Below are 19840 nucleotides of genomic sequence, written 5' to 3'. Positions count from 1 at the left end.
CTTATGCTTACCATCTTGATTGTTTCACGTGATAATGAATTCTAAATTCCCCACATGACGGCCAATTATGTTTTACGCAATAAACCGCTTCAACACAATGAGAGCAATGGTAAAGAACGCACTAAGAAATAGAGGAATTTGATGTTGGGGAGATGAAACCGAACCAAATAATGGTCGCTTCGTGCACTCCAAATCTATTCTCTAGGGATCAAGTTTCTACATAGTTCCTTATGAAAAATAGTTTGGTATTTATATAGGTAGAGTAGAGAGTCTTTGTAGTTCAAGTAATCTTATAGCTTGAGTAATTGTGATAGAATATAACTGTCAACTGATAATTATCTCTTTGATAAGAAATGAATCTAGACATAAATCAATGTACATTAGTGGCAAGCCATGTAGCTAAGGTTCAACCTGTATACACATGAGTTAATGCGCCCGCATTGATCGATCCATGATATTGCGAATTGGGCTTTAGCCCTGTTGATTAAATGAATAAAATAGAGACCTCTACTAATAGACGTTTGCCACGTAAGTGGAGGTCGAAACATCTACTCCATACACTAAACATACAATAAAAGTTTCATTCTACTATAAAGAAAAACCTCAGTCAACTATGATAGGAGCCTTGGTACTGCTACCGTCCCACTCCTTATAGATATCCGATTGAATCTCACCATCGAGGATTTGAACTTTAAACTGAATAAGCTCACTGCTACATTTTGTCAGCTCAAAGACAACGCCATCTCCAGCTTTGAGGCCATTGTCATTAACAAAGAACTTCCAATTTGAATTGAACCGTTTGCACTCACGATCTCCGTAGTAGTGCATTGTCCACTTCTTCTTTCGACCAGTAAGAATAACTGGAACCATGGCCTGAGGAAGTTTGCGGTGTATTTTTGCTGGGAGCGCCTATAAGTAAAAATACTAATAATAATAAGAGTAATTAATTATCTTATTCCTGGATGGAATTTGCTAGGCATGTGACCTGTGGGTTGTTTCGTGCTTCAGCTATTCAGTTTATATATTCTAACATCGAATAAAACAGAATTGTATCGTGCACTAAGAAAATGAAGAAACAGTATCGCACGAGAGGGAGAGGTGTAAACATGTGTTGCAGACGCCAATGTCTTGGAAGTTGGATGAAACTTACCATGTTATACATGGGTTGGACATTTTGATTGCTAAGAATGCTGTGGAAGTACGGTTTATCTTCATTAATTGGCCAGTTTTCCACTTCTTCCACTGGAGCATAACTTGATTCTTGGTTTTGCTTCAGCTTCTCTGTCAAAAGTATTAAACAAAACAAAACCAAATTTTAGGCTTGATTCTGAGTACAGCATAGCAATAAGTTGAGATTCTGAAGTGAGAGGTTTCCGAGTTTGGAACAAACACCACTGCTGTTGTCTCTAACATTTTGTCCAACTTGAAAATTCTGATGTGCCGAAGACTCCATCTGTGAAACATGAGCAAGTTATGATGGATTTATCATGTAGAGAATACCACGAATTTCCAGCCAAACTGTATACTTTAAACTTGAGCAGGCAGAGTGACAAAACATGAAATGCAAATTTGTCAAAAATGTGGAAGATACAGACATACAGTTACTGAAAAAATGTGGAAGATATACTTCATTTGCTAGGAAACTAAACCAGTGTGCCAATGTGTGTGAGATAGCTAAAGAGTACTTAAAATGTCATTGAGTTGGAGAATAGAGACTGACACAGTTAATTGAGTCGAACTCATTTTCCTTTCTTTCTCTGTGTGTAAGCATGCATGTATTCGATCATGCATTGCATAAAGGCATATATATATATATATGTGTGTGTGTGTGTGTGTTGTGTTGGACTTTGGTGTATTTGTGTGTGGGTGTGGTGAGAAAGAGAGATACCTGGAATGGTAGCTAGAATGGGTCTGCAGAGTCTATGGAAAGCCTTAAGTGGAAGATGGTGGTAACTGGTAACTAAGCTTCCACAAACTTCAATTTATAAATTGAAAAGATATCAATGAAGGCGTACATGAGTAGGTAGTGCTTTTTTCGGTCATGAATGTAGATTTATGTGCAATCGATCCATTTTCTCTAAGTAGAAGGTGGAAGCACTTTTGTGTACAACTTTGAAATCAAACAACATTATTTCATGCAACTCAATAGATGTTGATGTCAAACAGTTCAAGCTTTCAATTGAATTTCCTCCTTTTGCAAACTCTTTCAATGTCTCAAAAAGTAGTTATCACCAAACGCCCCACTAACAGGAAAACAGGTATACTTTTTCAGTTTTTTGTACTTCGTGCTTTCGTAGGATAAAACTTTGTATCACTTCCTCATCTGAGCACCACGTAACGCCAAGCCCAAACCTAGTTGGAATCGAGCTTGGACTAAAGACTTTGACAGATCCAACAATGTGAAAAGTGTCCTGAAATGGTGCGAGGAGATTAACTTCATTAAGGGCCTGTTTGGCAGCACAAATGGGCCAACCTGTATATGGGTTAGGGTGTACTTCCGGAATTTTCTTGTTTGGTTCATATATTTTGGATCATATACTATGGACCTTAGGCTACTAGTTGGTTGGCCCAACCCCAAAAAGTATGTACGGATATCTTTAGATATATATTATAGCTACTAGCATATGTGCACGCCTTCTGGCGTCAAATTGAATCAGCTATAGAAATAGATATTCTAAAATTTTGTCCTATAAAAACATGTTAAAGGATCTAATTTAAATGAGACTTCGAAACCATATAGGTTCAAAATAACTTGAATTGAGGACATTAATAAGATTGAACCAAATGACCTTAAGTTGTCAAATACCAAGGTTAATTTGGAGCAAGGTAATCAATTTTCAAGGGTTAATGGTTAAAATTTGCCCGGAAAGGTTGTATAGATTTTGTCTTCACCATTGCGCTTTATGCTTATGTGGATGTTTAATTGCATATCGAACTTTAAAGAAAAAACGACTAAAAAGGGTATCAAACTTGACACGCTTTGACAGGTTTGTGGATCAATTGAGTAATCTTGTATCAAAGTAATCAAACTATCGGTTAACCTTTCAATTCTACCTTGAAATTTTATGACACGGTGTGCACATCAATCTTTCAAGCCCCTCCACCACTCGTGTTGTTCAATTGCCTCATGTTACCGAAAGCAAAAAAAAATGAACTCATGTTAAAAAGGATACCAATTTCCGGGAACGAATGTAAATTTTGGAAACAACAGTCTCTTATTTTTTTTATTCGCCCACCGTGTCCGGGCGACTTATGGTGCACCTCGACTAATCCTGGGCACAAAAACAACATGTCTTTAAACTTTAAAGTAGTACTTTCCCTAACATAGAACTATTGAGATCGTGTGGCCCTTTGTAAATATTCCAAGTGTTTTACTTTTACATAAAAATCACTTCTAAGCCATTTGCAAAACCCATAATAATTACAATAAACCAGAAATCTAGAATAACACATCACAATAAGTCCATAATGCTATTAGGAAGGGGAAAACAGTTCTCAGAACTACCAGTAGAAAGGTTGTTGACGAAGAATCTTTACACTTCTTTATGTTAGAACTGTTGAGAACGGCATATGAATTCAATCAAAAAGTTTGGATATTAAAAAGTTCACCGACTAACGAATTCTTGGACCCCACTTTGTCAAGCATGCATTTTCGTCCTAGAGAACCATTCCTTGCTTGAAAACCCGTGACACCGTAAACCGGTATGCAAGGGAAGGCCTCTTACAAAAAATCAAAAGCACTTCTGAAGTTCTAATAGTGCTTAGGTTGATCCTACGGGGATCATTTTGACAGCAGTAGCAATTGGCATGCCTGAAAACCCAATGAAAATAATAAAAAACCACTGCAACAAAGTGAGAGGAGAGGTATATGAGAGGTAAAAGAAACAGATCCACACTCAAACACCCTAAACTTGTGCCACCACATACACACAAACACACAAATATATGTCGAAGGAGAGACTTTCAAGGGAACGATGGAGATATCTTCAACTCCTCTTTGAATGTCCATGAAAAATGGGAGTGACTCGTTCTATCTTTATAACATATATGCATACTAAATGAGCAAGACATACTGACCTATGAATACTAACTTTAAAACCAATCACAAAAAGAAGACATGTTTAAAAAAAAGATAAAAATGGGAATTCAATAGTTCAGTATATAATACTAAAATATCACCAATTTACACGTGAGAAATGTTGCGGTAGCTCAAATATATGTAGATCACTTGAAGAAAAAAAAAAAGATTTAGTGCTTGAACAATACGTTGCCGAACATTTTTAACACATTCCTATATTGAATAATTAGTTCAAGTAGTAATGCAACTAAGGATGCCTTTGTGCCCACATAGTAGCCATAGGCGAGGGAAGTGCAGAATGCATGTCCAAACAGCAATAGTTAAATGCTAGTGGGAGCATGGTATTGAAACGAATGCAGAATGCAAAAGGTGCAACACTTCAATTGCTCGAAGAGAGCTATACATGCAGAGACCAGGTGAATCCAAATTATCAATACGAATATATGATCAATAAATCTTATAAAGAAAGTAGCAGTATTCTCCATGCTTATACTGCTAAAAGGGGTATGTATTTTGACTTTATTTGGTATGTACTTGTGCATGGGACATGTATTGTACAGCATATAATAATATTGCAGCAAGTTGGGAATAAACTCCCTGCGAAACTTCTACATTAATAGGTTAGCTCAAACTTTTGATTTTTGTACAAACTTTTCACAACTCAATAGTCTGCAGATTAGAGCGCTTGAGTGGTAAAAGTTGCCCACTAATATCCATAGGATTTCAGCTTATAAATAAGTGTGCAAATTGTATTCCCACAAATCGGGTATCAAACACGGCCTATATTATGATACGTAATCATGCACTCATGGTCACTATGTTTGCTTTGATATTCTAACTTCGAAGAATTACCACCCCACTCATTGGCTTTAAGTGTGGATGGTGGGAAGCTATAAAGGCTCCTCATAAGCAATCATGCTACCTACTGTTCATGAACAGCTGAAACAATATTGGTGTGATACCTCTGGCATACTCATGGTAGTACTTGTTAGGTGAACTTCGCAGTTCAGCATGCACAGAGCAATAATTGACTACATTTTGCTTTGTGCGCCTTGGCACTTGGTAGCAATTGGAGATGTTACTGTGCAACCACCTTGGATTTCATTCTGAATGTTGTTAATCCAAATATGAACAGTGTGAACTGCACTGCTTTTATTTACCTAAGGTGCAGGTCATCTTTGTCTATTTTTCAGCTGCACTTGATACTCAATTATATGAACTATTCGCAAAAGTTATGGACATTGGACCAATTGATGCCTTTCCTATTAGAACTACACTTGCTAATAATGGCTATTGAGTCATGTGGATGCCTAGTTGATTATCGACTTTAGCACTCCAAAGACAAAATTGCCAACTAAGCCTCCGACCTCACCAGGTACACGATTTTCCCCACAACCAATCATGTTGGTCAAGTGCTTAACCCCCTTAACTCATTAAGTCATGGCCCAACAACAGTCTTTCCATGCATTGCCAAAGCCTATATAATGTGGCCCATCAGGTCCGTTGGCAGTATGGAAGTACTATGGCCTATCAAACTTTAGAGCCTTGAGTACGCCCAAAATAATTAAGCTTTTATTCATTCTTCATGAGTTTAGTGTTCTACTCTACGGTTTAATCAAATAGTCATTTGAATAGTATACAATAAGATATTTTGATTTATGGATTACTTTTACAACGATTAAAGCATATATGGTTGGATCGAAAGGGCGTCACAGTGGTAGCATTTTATGTCCACAAACAGAGGAAGGTAAAGACTGGGCTCCTTTAGTTAAACTAAACAATTCTAAAATCAAACACTTAAAAATAATTTATGTGTAAACTTTAAAGAAGAAAGAGAAAGGAGTAAGTTAAGTGATTACCGTTGGTGATGAAGAATAAGTGAATCTGTTGATCCAGAGATTGACATAGTCAATAAGTCGATAAGTCGCAAATTTCTCTCATCCTTTTTTTTTTTTTTTTTTTCTAGCTCCACAATGGAGTGAGGCTCAAATATGTGTATTCTCTCTCACCCTGTATTCGAAGAGAGAAATGAGGCAGAGGTTGCATGGTTCGGTTTTTTAGTGGAAAAGGTTAAGTTCTAAATATAATATGGGTATCACATTCTATCTTCTATGAGGTACCTACCACCCTTTGGAGACAAAAGGGATAGCAAAAGATTATAGTTCAAATTATTAACAATATAACCCATACAGGTGCATTAATGGTTAACTCTTACCCACTTCAAATTTAAGTGTTGTATTTGTATTTGTCTGGGTTGAGTGGCAGAGAAGAAGATAATTAAACAGGGTAATGAGGTAAGTAGTAGGAGAACAACATCTAAAATATGTAATTAGAAAGAGATAGTTTATTTAAAAGAAAATATGAACATAAAACAGATATCATAATTGAGACAATAATAGCAAATCAAACAGGGGAAGAATCTATATATTGGTTATTAGACTATTAGTCCATAGAGAATAGCTAGAAACTCAACCAAGGTCACTAACTTGACCTTTAGAACTGCTCATATACTTAAACCGTAAAACTACATACGAGCTATAGTTCCTATATTTATTGGTGTGTTGATAGTACTACACTCACCTTGTATGCATGTCGAGCTTGCCTCCCTCTTCATTCACTTGAACCAACCGAACCTCAATGCATGGCGTTGTTGGTATGATTTTGAAAGTTCTCTGAAAATGGAAAAATTGAGTTAGAAACTTAGAACCGAAGTAGTTATGCAGTTCCCCATTAAAATAATAGAACAAAGAAGTTTATATTATCTATGCATTCATTTGTAGGTGCCAAATTACAGTTATCAATGAGGTAGTTTGGTTCCTTATATCTCTGATACAGGTCAGGCCGTCAGGGTAAACATGATTGACAATTTGAGGAATGCATCTATTGTTGTTTGCTGGTATATAATACAAAAGTCAAATGGTATTTGTATCTAAGTAGGTTCTTCTCCTTAATAGAAAAAAATCGACATGAACATACCTATACTTCTTCGTTTAGAAAAAAACAAAAGATGTCGCATGAAAGAATTTCCACTTCGAAGGTTGGAAATGAAGAGAACAATCTAGGTAATCAATTATAGTACTATAAGGTGAAAGGGCACCAGCGTGAAAAATATGACACTATATGCTTATTTTAGTACTCAAATCCGGACTTTGGGATGCATATTCGGACTATATGCTTATTTGTTTTCTTTAATGTCGCTGAAAGAAAACGCTTATCTTACTGTTGATTAAGGGAAAACACATTAACAAAAAGATTCCAATATAGTGTCAAAAGGCACGCTTTTACAACAGAGGATGAAGAAGCCTGCCTCGAAGTTCTTTGCTATTGATATCTTGAGCTCGAAGGGTCTCATAATTTCGCCCGCCTTAACTTGGGAATAGTCTTAGAGAATATCCCTACAGAGTAATGCCCGGAAGTTAATCAATAGAATAACACGCCTAATGGAACTTTTAGCAAAACAATAAATAATATGAAAGCTGAATAAAAAGAGATATGGATCACTTCAAACTACACAACTAAATTGGTGTTTTCAATTAAAACTACCAAACGAAGCAAAAAGAAACATAATAAAGGAGCAACACCAAGATAGCTTCTCAAACCGGTAATAGTTAACAACGATGAAATAATGATAGCTAATCATTTTACGTAAGCCATATGTGACTAACTGAATATTTCAAAATTCTCCATATAAGGTTCTGTTAAACTCAAAACTATACAAAACACAAACCGATTCACTTCTAATTCAAAACCCACCTAAACACAAACCGATTCGACATTTTTTAACTTTCAAAACCAATCAACACCAAATAACTCAATTGAACCTAACCGAAACCCCTTCAATAGCTAAATGTTGCATGGATAGTGAAGAAGGGGATTAACTCAATTAGATGCCTTTGTTATCTTTTTCATAAGAATTCAAAAAGTATACTTTAAGACTTCAACTAATTGTTTCTGGAGTTGGATAGGGCATAGGCGCAACATGATTTTTTGCTTGCACCCGCAATGCTACGAAGGTAACTGAACTTCGGGTGCTGGAACTGGCCTAATGTCTAGAGGCTACGACCAAAACACCTCTTGCTTAGCGAGCATCATCATTACAGATTAGCAATTGACTTTGCATGTATGGGGCAAAAATCAAGAACGCAGACAACAACAATCATATTCCATGGCCAGAAAAAATAATTTTCAAGTAAGAAATAAGAAGTGAATGGCCAAATCAAATAGAAAATTTGAAAAATATTTCATTATATAATTCAAAGACAAAAAGTCCGAAAAAACAATAATGGAACCAAACCTGGGGGTGCTACAAAGTGGCAACGACTCCATAACAGGTTTTTTCTAGAAGTCTCAATTGAAGATAGTATGTAATGTATACCAATACAATATGAAGTATTAATGGCTTCAGCTAGATAGTTATCCAATTCTTGGTTCAAATTTCATATGGGGATTTTTGATGGGTTCCTTCCTCCCATGTCAACGACCACGCTAGAAACCACCACGCATAACGGCGAAATTTGACAGAAGTCCTTCTTTAGTTATGTTCGATCTAACAGGAATTGGAAGCATAAAACAAAAAATGAGTTTATAAAGAAAGGAGGGGAAGTTGAAAGAACTAAATTTTTTAGGTTAAGCATAAAACAAAGAATGAGTTCATGAAGAAAGGAGGGGAAGTTGAAACAACTAAATTTTTTGGGCTGTTTTTAAGACCCGGTATTAATGGTATTTAAGTGGGTATTAATGGTAAGACTACCCGCGTACATTTCAATATAAGCGTGGATTTGGTTTTCGACCTGAATTTACATAAAACTCCTTTGTGAGGGTGTTGTAACTGAATGGTATAAATAGAAATAAAAATTTAAATGACGAAATAGTCCTTTTTAAAGACATTGAATAATTTTTCTTTATATTTAATTAGGGGTATTTGGTGGTAGTAAAAAGGCTGGTCTAATTTAAAAGGCCAGGTTAATTATGATGTACTTTACTAATAGAGATATCCTCTTGGCTCTATTTTTCAAGACTTCATAGAGTCTCCAACTTTTTGTAAACACTAATACTAATTACGAAAAAATAGAAATTCCAAATCCTTAGATATATATCCCATCTAGAGTTTCCCAGAGTCTCCAATTTTTCCTAAACAATATAGCTAATTACAGGAAAAAAAAAAAAAAAAAAAAAAAAACTAAATTGCAAAAAATAATATTTTCAACCAAAAACAATTTTCTTAAAACCCTTACGCCACAAAGAATAGCTTCCACACTAATCTCAGATGAAGTTTAATATAACAAAGTTTCTTTCTAGAAAATGATAATGAAACTATGAAAGAACAAAGGAAAAAATGAATTGAGTTGCTTGAACATTTACTTTATGCATTTGTTAACCACACATGTGACTGGGAAAAAAGGAAAAAAAAATAAACTAATCATAAAATAAAATAGTGTACACCAAAAACAAATAAAATTGTATTGTATACACTATATATATGGGCCTAACAAATAAAGTTGGATCAATTTGAGGTGTCATCCACTGTGGGATTTATACATTTAGTCATAGTTAATTAAAGATTTCAAAAACCACATGTCACAATAATTACGACATATTCTAATTAATTTTATGAATTTTATAATTCCCAATTTTAGCGGAGTAACGAGATTCAGTTAAAACGGACATTGGCTTAAATAGATTATATAACTATTGATTTAGTTAAAGTGGACGTTGGGCTTAAATAAATTATATACCAAACCAAAATTAAATTATATGTGGAAAATTAAATTATACAAAAAATAACATCACAAAATATATAATAGTAAATTTAAAAAAAACAATAATAACAAATATTTTCAAATATATATAATACTGCATGAAACTAACGTCAAAGAACAATTAACGAGAAACATAAAACTAGATACAAATACATCGAACTAATCTCAAATAATATTTAACGGGAAATCAGAAATTAGATGCACATGCAAACATTAAACTAATCTTTAAAATTAATTAATAGACAATCAGAATATTGGTACAACTGCATTAAACTAATCTTAAAGAATAATTAACGAGAAATCAAAACTTGGATACAAATACATTGAACTAACACCAAAAAATAATTATCAAAAAATCGGGAACTGGATGCAAATACATTGAACTAACTCTCAGAGATTAAATTAACGGGAAATCGGAAATTTGATGCAACTGTATTGAACTAACCTAAAAAAAATAACTATAAATTGGAAACAGGATGCAAATGCTTGAAACTAATATTTAAAAATAATTAACGGAAAATCGGAAACCAGATTCAACTACACTAAACTAATTTCAAAAAATAAATTGGAAGCAAATGCATTGAACTAACCTCAAGGAATAATTAACGGAAAATCGGAAACTGGATGCAAATTTATTTAACTAACCTCAAACAATAATTAATGGGAAATCATAAACTAGATGCAAATGCAACCTCATCGAATAATAAACGAGAAATCGGAAACTGGATGCAAATGCATTAAACTGAGCTTGAAGAATAATTAGTAGGAAATTGGAAATTAGATGCAAATGCATTAAACTAACTGCAAAGAATAATTAACAAGAAATCGGAAACTGGATGCAACTGTATTGAACTAACCTCAAAAAATAAATAACATAAAATCAGAAATTGGATGCAAATGCATTGAACTAACCTCAAAATATAGTTATGTTATATGTTGTGGGAATGTCTCGATAAGTATAGTTTTGCATTTAAAACGGTGTTTTATACAAGGAGGATCATATTGTAATGTTTCCTATCAAGTTTGTTTATTATGTAGACAGATTTAAGGTCTTAAGATTCCGAGTCATTCTACTTATTATGTAAATTCGATTTTGAAAATTAAGGATATTGGACCATCATAGATAATAAGTACAAACATTTTCCACGATCTATTTCATTAATTAAAAAGATAATGGCCTTGATCCTCCTATTCCACTCACACGTATTTGCATTTTATTTATTTTACTCTGCAGTATGACATACTTCACACATTGCAGTCAAGTTTTAAGAGTTCCTGAAAGCTCTCTTCTGGGGCTTGTAGGATCAAGTGGGAAGAGCGGAACTTGACAAATCTCGCAGCTACTAAGCTAACAGGCAGCTTTCTAAAATGGCTACCCCATCTGCTACGATTTGGGGCTCACAATAGTTACACCAAACTTTCCAAAATTTTCAGTATTGGGAAAAGACGCCCACATGAGAGACAAAGAAACTCAGATTTTGGAAACAAAGATACTCACATTTAAGTCTCATTTGAAACAAATTGTAAAAGATATTCGAAACTGTATTTTGCATAATAAAGCCGTTAATGGCAGAGACCATAATGCATGGTTAACGTGTAAATTGAGCGTTCTGAGTATTTAAGATATTTATGTCCACTCAAAATTTGACATGGCTGATCATCTGAAAGTAGGGGTGTAATACAGGGCAGGTCGGGTCAACCGCGGGTCAAATAATGATGGGTCAGGTTGGGGCGGATCTAGGTGATACAAACCCAGTGGTCACCAACGGGGTGGGGCGGGGCAGGTTGAAGTGTCATGTCTTAGTACCATCACCCGACCTGTTGGGTCACCTTACGGGGCGGGTTTTGGGCAGGTCATCCGGATCGAGTGGAAATTATCATTTTAACCCAATTTCACCCAGAAAAAAAACTTTCTAATTCTGCAAGTAATATATTTCCAATTCACAACATAGAGAAAAAATATATATATATAATCAATCAATTAAAAATAAAAAAAAAATTTAAAAAAAAAAAAAAAAAAAAAAAAAAAAAAAAAAAAAAAACTTGAACGAAAACCCAAAACCATATCTGTAAATTTGAAATTTTTTTCTCGTGATTTATCATTTATAAATTGATTATTTTCCATAACATGATAAAATGAAAATGGGAGCGAAGATCTATGGTACAAAACAATAAAATATAAATTAAAAGAATTCGAAATTAATACAAAGATGAATGATTAATCTTCTCCAAAATTTGAAAGTTGAATTTAAACTTTTGATATTTGCCCAATGTTCAAACTTGAATATTTGAAATTGATGTTGAACTCATAAGTTTGTGTTCATATCTCCCAAATTCCTACAAAAGTTAAAAGAAGAAATAAACAAAATACAAAAATATTAGAGTTAGAGTCTTGAAATTGTGCGGGTCAATGGGGTTGGGTCAACGACTTTTGACACGGTACGGGTCGGGTGGCTTGATGGGTCGGGTTTGAGCATAGAACCTACATCCATAGCCCGACTGCGTAAAAACGGTAGCGGGGTGGGGCGGGTTTGTTTTCGGGTCGGTGCGGATTTGGGTGGCGGGTGAAGGCCGGATACCCTACCGGATGATGAGTCAATGGTTTTTTTTTACACTCCTATCTGGAAGTATTGTTGCCATTAAGGTTGTGCCATGGTCTGCCGTTATAGTACTTGGACCACAACATAACGCCTTTATACTTGCTTGACCCCGGAAGCACTTCAGAAGTGAGATCGTTGACAGAATGAATTCACTTTGCCCGGTACGCCGAAGTAGCGGCGGGTAGTCCTCGAATATTTGAGCACCGTGGATGGATGTGGTACATTGCTTCCATGCATCTTCAAGATTGGTAATACTTCCCGTGGCATACCGACAAAGGGATTGTTGAAAAATTGCACCCAAACATAATCTAAAAGGCCTCATTGTCAAGGCACCCCCAACCCAAGCATCGAAATGGACATTGTGGTGCGGCCAGCCAAATACACGTTTTTACCTTTCTTGCTATATCCGGAGAGGTACCTAGCAAGGTCATCCCAATATAGGTTTGAACATCCTTCAATGTTAAAATCTATTCCATCCAAAACAACATCTCCAATTGGGCGGGATGAGGATTGCCCACCCAAGAAGTTGTTCCATAGATATGTGGCAACTTGCCTAGCATCATCAGAGGACGCAAGAGAGTAGCTCCCAAAAGCACCTCCTATAGAAAGAATCACTTTAATACCATTGCTTTGACAAGTTTTAATGTCAGCACCTGTCAGATTTTTTTTTTTTAATAGGGAAGAGTTCTAATTTAGTTTCCTAATCTATACACAATTTGAAGAGTCCTAATTAGTTCTTTCTAGAAGTCTTCTTTCAGCGAGAGACTCCTCAAATCAGGAGATTCCTTTATATATTAATCTTCAAATCAGGAGAAAAAAGCTGCGACCAATTCTTGAAATTCTAAGTGTTATTTATACAAGTCTTCTTTCAATATATCCCCATTATATATAAAGCACCATCTCGAGTTCTCTTAGCAACTTCACATTAACAATGAACGGCATTATTTCTTTCACACCAACATGATTCTAAGTTCTTACTAGGTAACTATGTTTGCAAGAAAGCGATGGTCACCAACAACGATGCACCTTCACATACTTGAAAGTGCATTTAATCAAAATAGTTCATATTATACTAAGGAAGAAATCAAACTTTTGACAACTCAGCTGTCAGTACATGGTCAAATTTCGGAAGATAACATAAAGAGTTGGTTCAAGAACCGTCAAATCAAATTCAGAAAATATCAACACGGTTCAAATCATAATGACAATACCTCTATTCAAGACATAGAACGATCTACTATTGAATATCCCATAAGTATAAGTCTTTTCTTTTAAAAAATATTTGTTTAATTATTAATGGACAAGTAACCAAAAAATCATTTCTTCTTCCATTATAATTATAATGTTGTTTAATTTTGTCAACAGATGCTACATCCACTAAACATCAACTTGATGGATTTTTTCCTTCACAGCCTTTTCCTAATGAAATTGGTAAGACATTCTTCATTGTTCATTGTTACTTGGCTTTGATTTGTACTTAACATGTTTTATTCTTATACAGTGGATGGTCAAATAATGAAAAAGCCAAAAATAGCCGATATAAAAGAAGACGTATATTGAGTAATAGAGAAATCCAACCAGTTGAAACTCATGGTTATGTTAATTGTGATGGTGAAACAAGTGATGACAACCATTATGCCCAAAAAAATCACCTATATCAACCAAACGGTGTTGGAGAAAGTGACGATGACTACGATTCTCAAATAAGTGGGAATGATTCAGAAGTAGAAGATGAAAATGATACCAATGACCATATGGAAGTTGAAGTTTCCAATGAGAAACCAAGTGAAGTTTTGCATGAAAGTTAGTATTATATTAGTTATAGTTTTTAATATTATTTTATTTTTTATATTATTAGTTATAGTTTTTAATATTATTTTATTTTTTATATTATTAGTTATAATTTTTAATATTCATTTTAATTCAGGGCGTTGTTTCCAACCGTTGGATTTTGGAGAACCAACATCGGTGTGTCCTTATTGTGATGCCATTGTTTGGTATGAAGAAAGGAATGACCGAACGAAAAATCCTAAAAATCCAAAGTTTTCTATATGTTGCGGTGGAGGGAAAGTTCAGCTACCTTTTTTGAAAGATACACCTGATTTTTTAAATGAGCTTATGGACTGCAATTCTGGCTCCAGATCCAAAAAGTTTATGAGAAATATCAGAGTATATAACAGCATGTTTGCTTTCACATCAATAGGAGGTGATGTTCAAGAATCAATAAACAATGGTCATGGTCCATACATCTACAAGATAAAAGGCCAAAACCACCACAAAATTGGCACCTTGCTTCCACTTGAAGGTTTACGCCCTAAGTTTTCCCAACTTTACATATATTATACTAATAATGAAGTTGTGAACAGAATGTACTCTCTTAGTAAGAAAATTTTGAAAAACGGATCTGAAGAAAAGTTGGATCCATATATTGTGAAGGGACTGATAGATATGTTGAACAATACAAACAAACTTACTGAGACTTATAGAATGGCAAGAGACAGGTTTAAAGAGTCTGAAGTAGGTGATTTTAGTATAAAGCTTATTAGTACAAGACAAAAGGATGGGAGACTTTATAACATGCCGACATCATCTGAAGTTGTTGCACTTATTGTTGAGGAAGAGAGTGAATTTAGCAATTTCCATGATATTGTGGTGGACAAAAAGGATATGGCTTGAAAAGAATAAATGAATTGCACCCAAGTTTCATGGCCATGCAATATCCTCTTTTGTTTCCTCATGCTAAAGACGGGTACAGGATTGATATCCCTTATCGGAATAATGTCAAAGTTAGGAAAAGGACAAACATAAGCATGAGGGAGTTCTACGCTTTTAGATTGCAAATGAGACTAAAAGAAGGAAAAACAATTGTTCTTGGTGGATGCTTGAAACAACAACTTATTGTTGATTCTTATTGTGTTATAGAACAGATTAGAGTTGATTGGGTTAGAAATAACCAGCAGACTATTCGTGTTGAGCTTTATCAAGGATTAGTCGATGCAGTACTTTCTGGAGATTCAAAACCAGGTTTTGTTGGAAGGCGAATAGTTCTACCATCTTCTTTCACCGGAGGTCCACGTTATATGCTACAAAACTATCAAGATGCTATTGCGATTTGTCGATGGGCTAGATCTCCTGATCTATTCATAACTTTTACTTGCAATCCTAAATGGCCTGAAGTTCAAAAATGTATTAACAAGATTGCTCCTGGATATACACACGTCGATTTCCCTGAAACTGTCGCTAGAGTTTTTGAAATCAAACTGCATGAACTTATGACGGATTTGCAAAAACGTAAAAGGTTCGGAAAAGCTTGGGCGGGTAAGTAATTTACTAATTTAGTTGTTTTTATAACTTATTCTTTCATAATTTTTAATGTAATTCATATAATACTATCAATGTGACATTACAACACTATAACCCCCACACAAGTTTGTGACAACTGACAGCACAAAAAAGAAAAAATAATCAAAAACAAAAGAGTTAACGCACCTGCTGCATCTGTCGGGAGGTTCTACTTCTCCTTGTACCCATCCTCAATCCAAGCTGTGCTGGTCTCTGATGATGGTATGGAGCTATATAGTTAGGGGCAATCCCAGTAACAGTTGTTCCTGGAAGCCATAAGCCGATGTAGGCAAAAAGCCGTGACCACCTTGGCCAAAATACAGTTGGGAGGGTAGCCTTGGTCCACTGGGGTGAAAACCGGGCATATAATACTGGTGCCACATTAAAAGGTGCTCAAATCTGAGCAAATTGTTCCTGGAAAGGGAACCAACAAAAAATTGACTACAGACGAATCTAACTTTGAAAAGGAAAATCGCATCTGTTTAGCACAATATGAAGAATAAATTCATTCGGATCAAAACAAAAACCAACTCCTACAACGATTAGCGAAAGACTAAAATAACATAAAATAAAGACAAGGAAACACAAAATTCTATATCCATCAAACACTGATTAGGGGGGAGAGGAAAACTATATTTATTGTGACTGTGTGTGAATAATAAATAAATACATTAAAGTAACAAAATATCACGTGGTAGGAGATACTATCTAGAAATGGACCATCAAGTATAATTACTACTACTGATAGAATCTCTTCAAGATAACTTACATGTGGGGAGCTCACGTACAATTAAGTGACCAACACTCTCCAGACCATGTAGATCAAAAATTCAGGGGAAGCAACTAAGACACAACAAGTTTCAGAGTGCCAAGCCAAATGGTTTCTTACTTTTCATCTACACATGGAGAAGCATCGTTACTCTGCCCAAATATATCCAGAATATCATGCCATTTCTTTGTTTCTCTTGCTTCCCAGTATCCACCTTCATAACGATAGCAATCATCCACATTGTCTTTCCTAAACCATTTTGGTTGCCACCCCCTTTCCTCTACAAATGAAATAAAAAAAAGGCGGACTCCTTATTTTATAAAACTCAAACTAAAATAATAATAAATAAAACAAACTAAAAACTAAACAGTTATTAAAATTTTGACGTTTCATTCAAGAAGGTTTAAATGTTTTGTGGTGTTCATAGGCATGAGACACGGTTATTAATTCCTAACAACATATACAACATTTCTCCAAGTTGACATTTTTCAGGTATACTTTGTTGTTGTCATGCCAATAAAAGCTACCAATAAAAATCAAGGCATGAAAATCAATAAGAATAGTAAATTAAGAAGCAAAGAGTAACATGCGGAAGGTACAATAATCAAATCATCAATATCATTTCTTTTTTAATATAAATTTCACTTATAGGTGATGCAAACTTCTTCAAAGAACATAAATCTCCTCTTGAGAAACAAGACCAACTAAAAATTGAATAGTGATCATGATTAATATGAAGTTTAATAGAACATGATGCAGTAGTATTTGGCAAAAGAAAATTACCTTCATCTAATCAACAACAAAAGAACATTATAAAGGTGAATCAGTATGTTGAAACTCCCCAACATTATTATTATTATTATTATTATTTATTTTTATTAATATTTGTAGGGGGCTCATTGCTAACAAAGAAGATCCAAGAAACCTAGCTAACTTAGTGACATACATTGTACTTCATATAGCAAAGTTCAAGATATTACTTACGTAAAATCATGAATGCTAAATCCCAATGTTATTTCAAGATTTTCAATATCACTACTCAAACTAAATTAACTGAAAATTTCAATAGTAAGGAAGGTAAGCCCACATGCACGACTAAAATGTGATCACACTCCGCATATAACTGCATAAGCAGAGAATCTTTAAACATGTGATTTTCCATATTCCAAGTTACCTATCTATGCTGAAAAAATGTCTCTCTGTATAGCAATGAAAAAGTACCTTAGTAATCCAATTACAGTTTGTAAAGCTCCGGCAACTAGAACATCCTTCTTTATGTTTGGGGATGAGTGGACCAAATTCCCAATCACACCAACCTGACATGCACAAAAAACAATTCTAAAAATGATATAAATGTATTAATAAAAAAAAATAAAAATAAAAATAAAAAAAAAAGGAAAAAATATCAGTTATGCCTCATGCACTCATCTGCCCTAACCTTAAGATTGTTCTTACTGTTAAACAAGATCTCACAAATAGATTAAACAAGTACATAGTACTAGAAGTTGCTAAAGTTTAGCGATGAGTTCAACAGTTTCACTAGATGTTATAGAATACGAAGAATTGCACTACGATATGTTCCAACTAAATGAGAAACGACAAAAATAATTTCATATATGTGTTATAATTACAAAGCAAATACAAGAGCTTCACCTTCGTTTCCAGCAGCACAGTCCATATCCACATCTGTATTTAATTTAAAAGATTTAGACGTGAAATCAAGTGGTATGTTGAAATAACCAACCTCAAACATGAAAAAGAAAAGAAAATCCTCAAGTCTATACGTGAAAAATATAATGGGCTTAAGCCCAAGTTAAAGACACCAAACCATATTTGCGACATTAGCCGAATAGTACAATTATAGATATACATAAAGTTAGAATAATACACAAACTAAACTTCTAATCAAATAGGGACCCTAATCAATTTAAACCTATAAATACACCACAATAATGCCTCAAGTAAAATAATTTTAAGAAAACTTATCATCATAAACAAGGATTCAGAGCTACTACAAAAAAAAAAGGTACACATTACAATAATTTTTTTTTCAATCTTATTAGATTTTTAAATAATATTAGTTAACATGTGTTATTTTAATCCATGAATTAAGCATAAATATTCGAACAGATAGTTGTATGAATAGGTATTGCTACATTTAGTTATTTCGATTAAAAAAATAATCTTCTACTTACTACAATGTGAACATAACATTTTTTCTTGGCTATCTTATACAAAAACACATAAAAGGATCACTATGGAGATGAGAACAGAGCAATATTCATGAGGGATTGAAGTGTCATTCAAACCTATGCTGGAAGAAATAATGAAAAAACTAAATCTGGATCAACCTGTTTACGAAAGTTCATTACATAACGAAATATACAATGCAAACGTCAGGATGAGAAATGATGTAGTTGGTGTGGAAGGTGCGTCTGAAATCATAAGTTTTAAAAGAGTACCATCAAAATCCATTGAAGAGACTGAAAACATTGCAGCAAGACGGGCAATTGAATTTACACAAAAAGTTAATGAATTCGAAGTTGTTGACTACAACTTTAAGGAGTTGAAAATCAATGAATATCAAAGAACAACAAGAAAGAATCGAATTCCTCGAGAAATCAATGAATATCAAACAACGAATAGAGGCAAGTTTTTTTTTTTAATATGATTTTTCATATGTTATATATTCCTAACTTTTTAAAGTTTAGGTTGGAAGAATTGAAGCACGTCGCTGAATATCCAGTACAGATATTAGAAATATTATTTTAGACAATACCAAACTCATGATCAAGGAGAATAAAAAACGGTACTCGAGTTTCAACAAATTCAATAAAAAGGTAAACAAATTTAACATTCATATTTTTTTGGTTAATTGTAATTTTTAAGTGTTTTACTAACAATAAATTGATCTATAAATTGATGCAGCGAATTCAATTTCAAAAACTTATCCCTCTAAAATTCAAAGATATGCTGATGCACTACACCAAAATATTAAAGATAGACGGCCGAGAATTTTCCAATGAAATATTGGGAGAAAATAAATACAGATGTCAAATATTAATTGACGTTCCAATCTTTAACATCAAAGACAATCACCAATTCGAAGGAAATTCAACAACTCGAGAAGATTCAGAAAATTCAGCATCGAAGAAAGCAATTGATTTTCTGCGCAGTGAGATAGGCTTTGAAGTATTAGACTATAACTACGAAGAAATAGAAGAAATTTGCAACAAACTTGAGATTGCAGAAAAGAACGACATGCTTAGAAATCAGTGCATACAAATTCAGG

At 34.2% G+C, this 19840-nt stretch overlaps 1 protein-coding gene and 1 pseudogene across 1 annotated transcript; both read right to left on the bottom strand.

The window, feature by feature from the left end:
* Positions 1-603: 603 nt before the first annotated feature.
* Positions 604-1453, bottom strand: LOC147509033 (B3 domain-containing protein Os04g0386900-like). The gene is made up of 3 exons (XM_086597698.1): positions 1393-1453; positions 1151-1281; positions 604-909 (listed from the first exon to the last, which is right to left on the bottom strand). Exons 1-3 carry the CDS (start codon positions 1451-1453, stop codon positions 604-606), a joined length of 498 nt encoding a protein of 165 aa, XP_086453824.1.
* Positions 1454-12454: 11001 nt separating this feature from the next.
* LOC147509032 (hevamine-A-like) lies at positions 12455-14620 on the bottom strand (annotated as a pseudogene).
* Between the last annotated feature and the right edge of the window lie 5220 nt (positions 14621-19840).

This window comes from Coptis chinensis, chromosome 3, assembly GCF_015680905.1.
Source record: "Coptis chinensis isolate HL-2020 chromosome 3, ASM1568090v1, whole genome shotgun sequence".
Taxonomy (NCBI): domain Eukaryota; kingdom Viridiplantae; phylum Streptophyta; class Magnoliopsida; order Ranunculales; family Ranunculaceae; genus Coptis; species Coptis chinensis.
Note: the sequence above shows the minus strand (reverse complement) of the source record. Positions and strands in the feature narration are given on the sequence as shown.

What these genes read in the sequence shown, in the direction of transcription:
- LOC147509033 (XM_086597698.1), bottom strand. Translation starts at nt 1,453, where the DNA reads ATGGAGTCTTCGGCACATCAGAATTTTCAAGTTGGACAAAATGTTAGA. An exon ending in TGTTAGAGACAACAGCAGTG is followed by an intron (nt 1,282 to 1,392) that starts GTGTTTGTTCCA and finishes TACTTTTGACAG; the next exon opens with AGAAGCTGAAGCAAAACCAA. An exon ending in TCCAACCCATGTATAACATG is followed by an intron (nt 910 to 1,150) that starts GTAAGTTTCATC and finishes TTTTACTTATAG; the next exon opens with GCGCTCCCAGCAAAAATACA.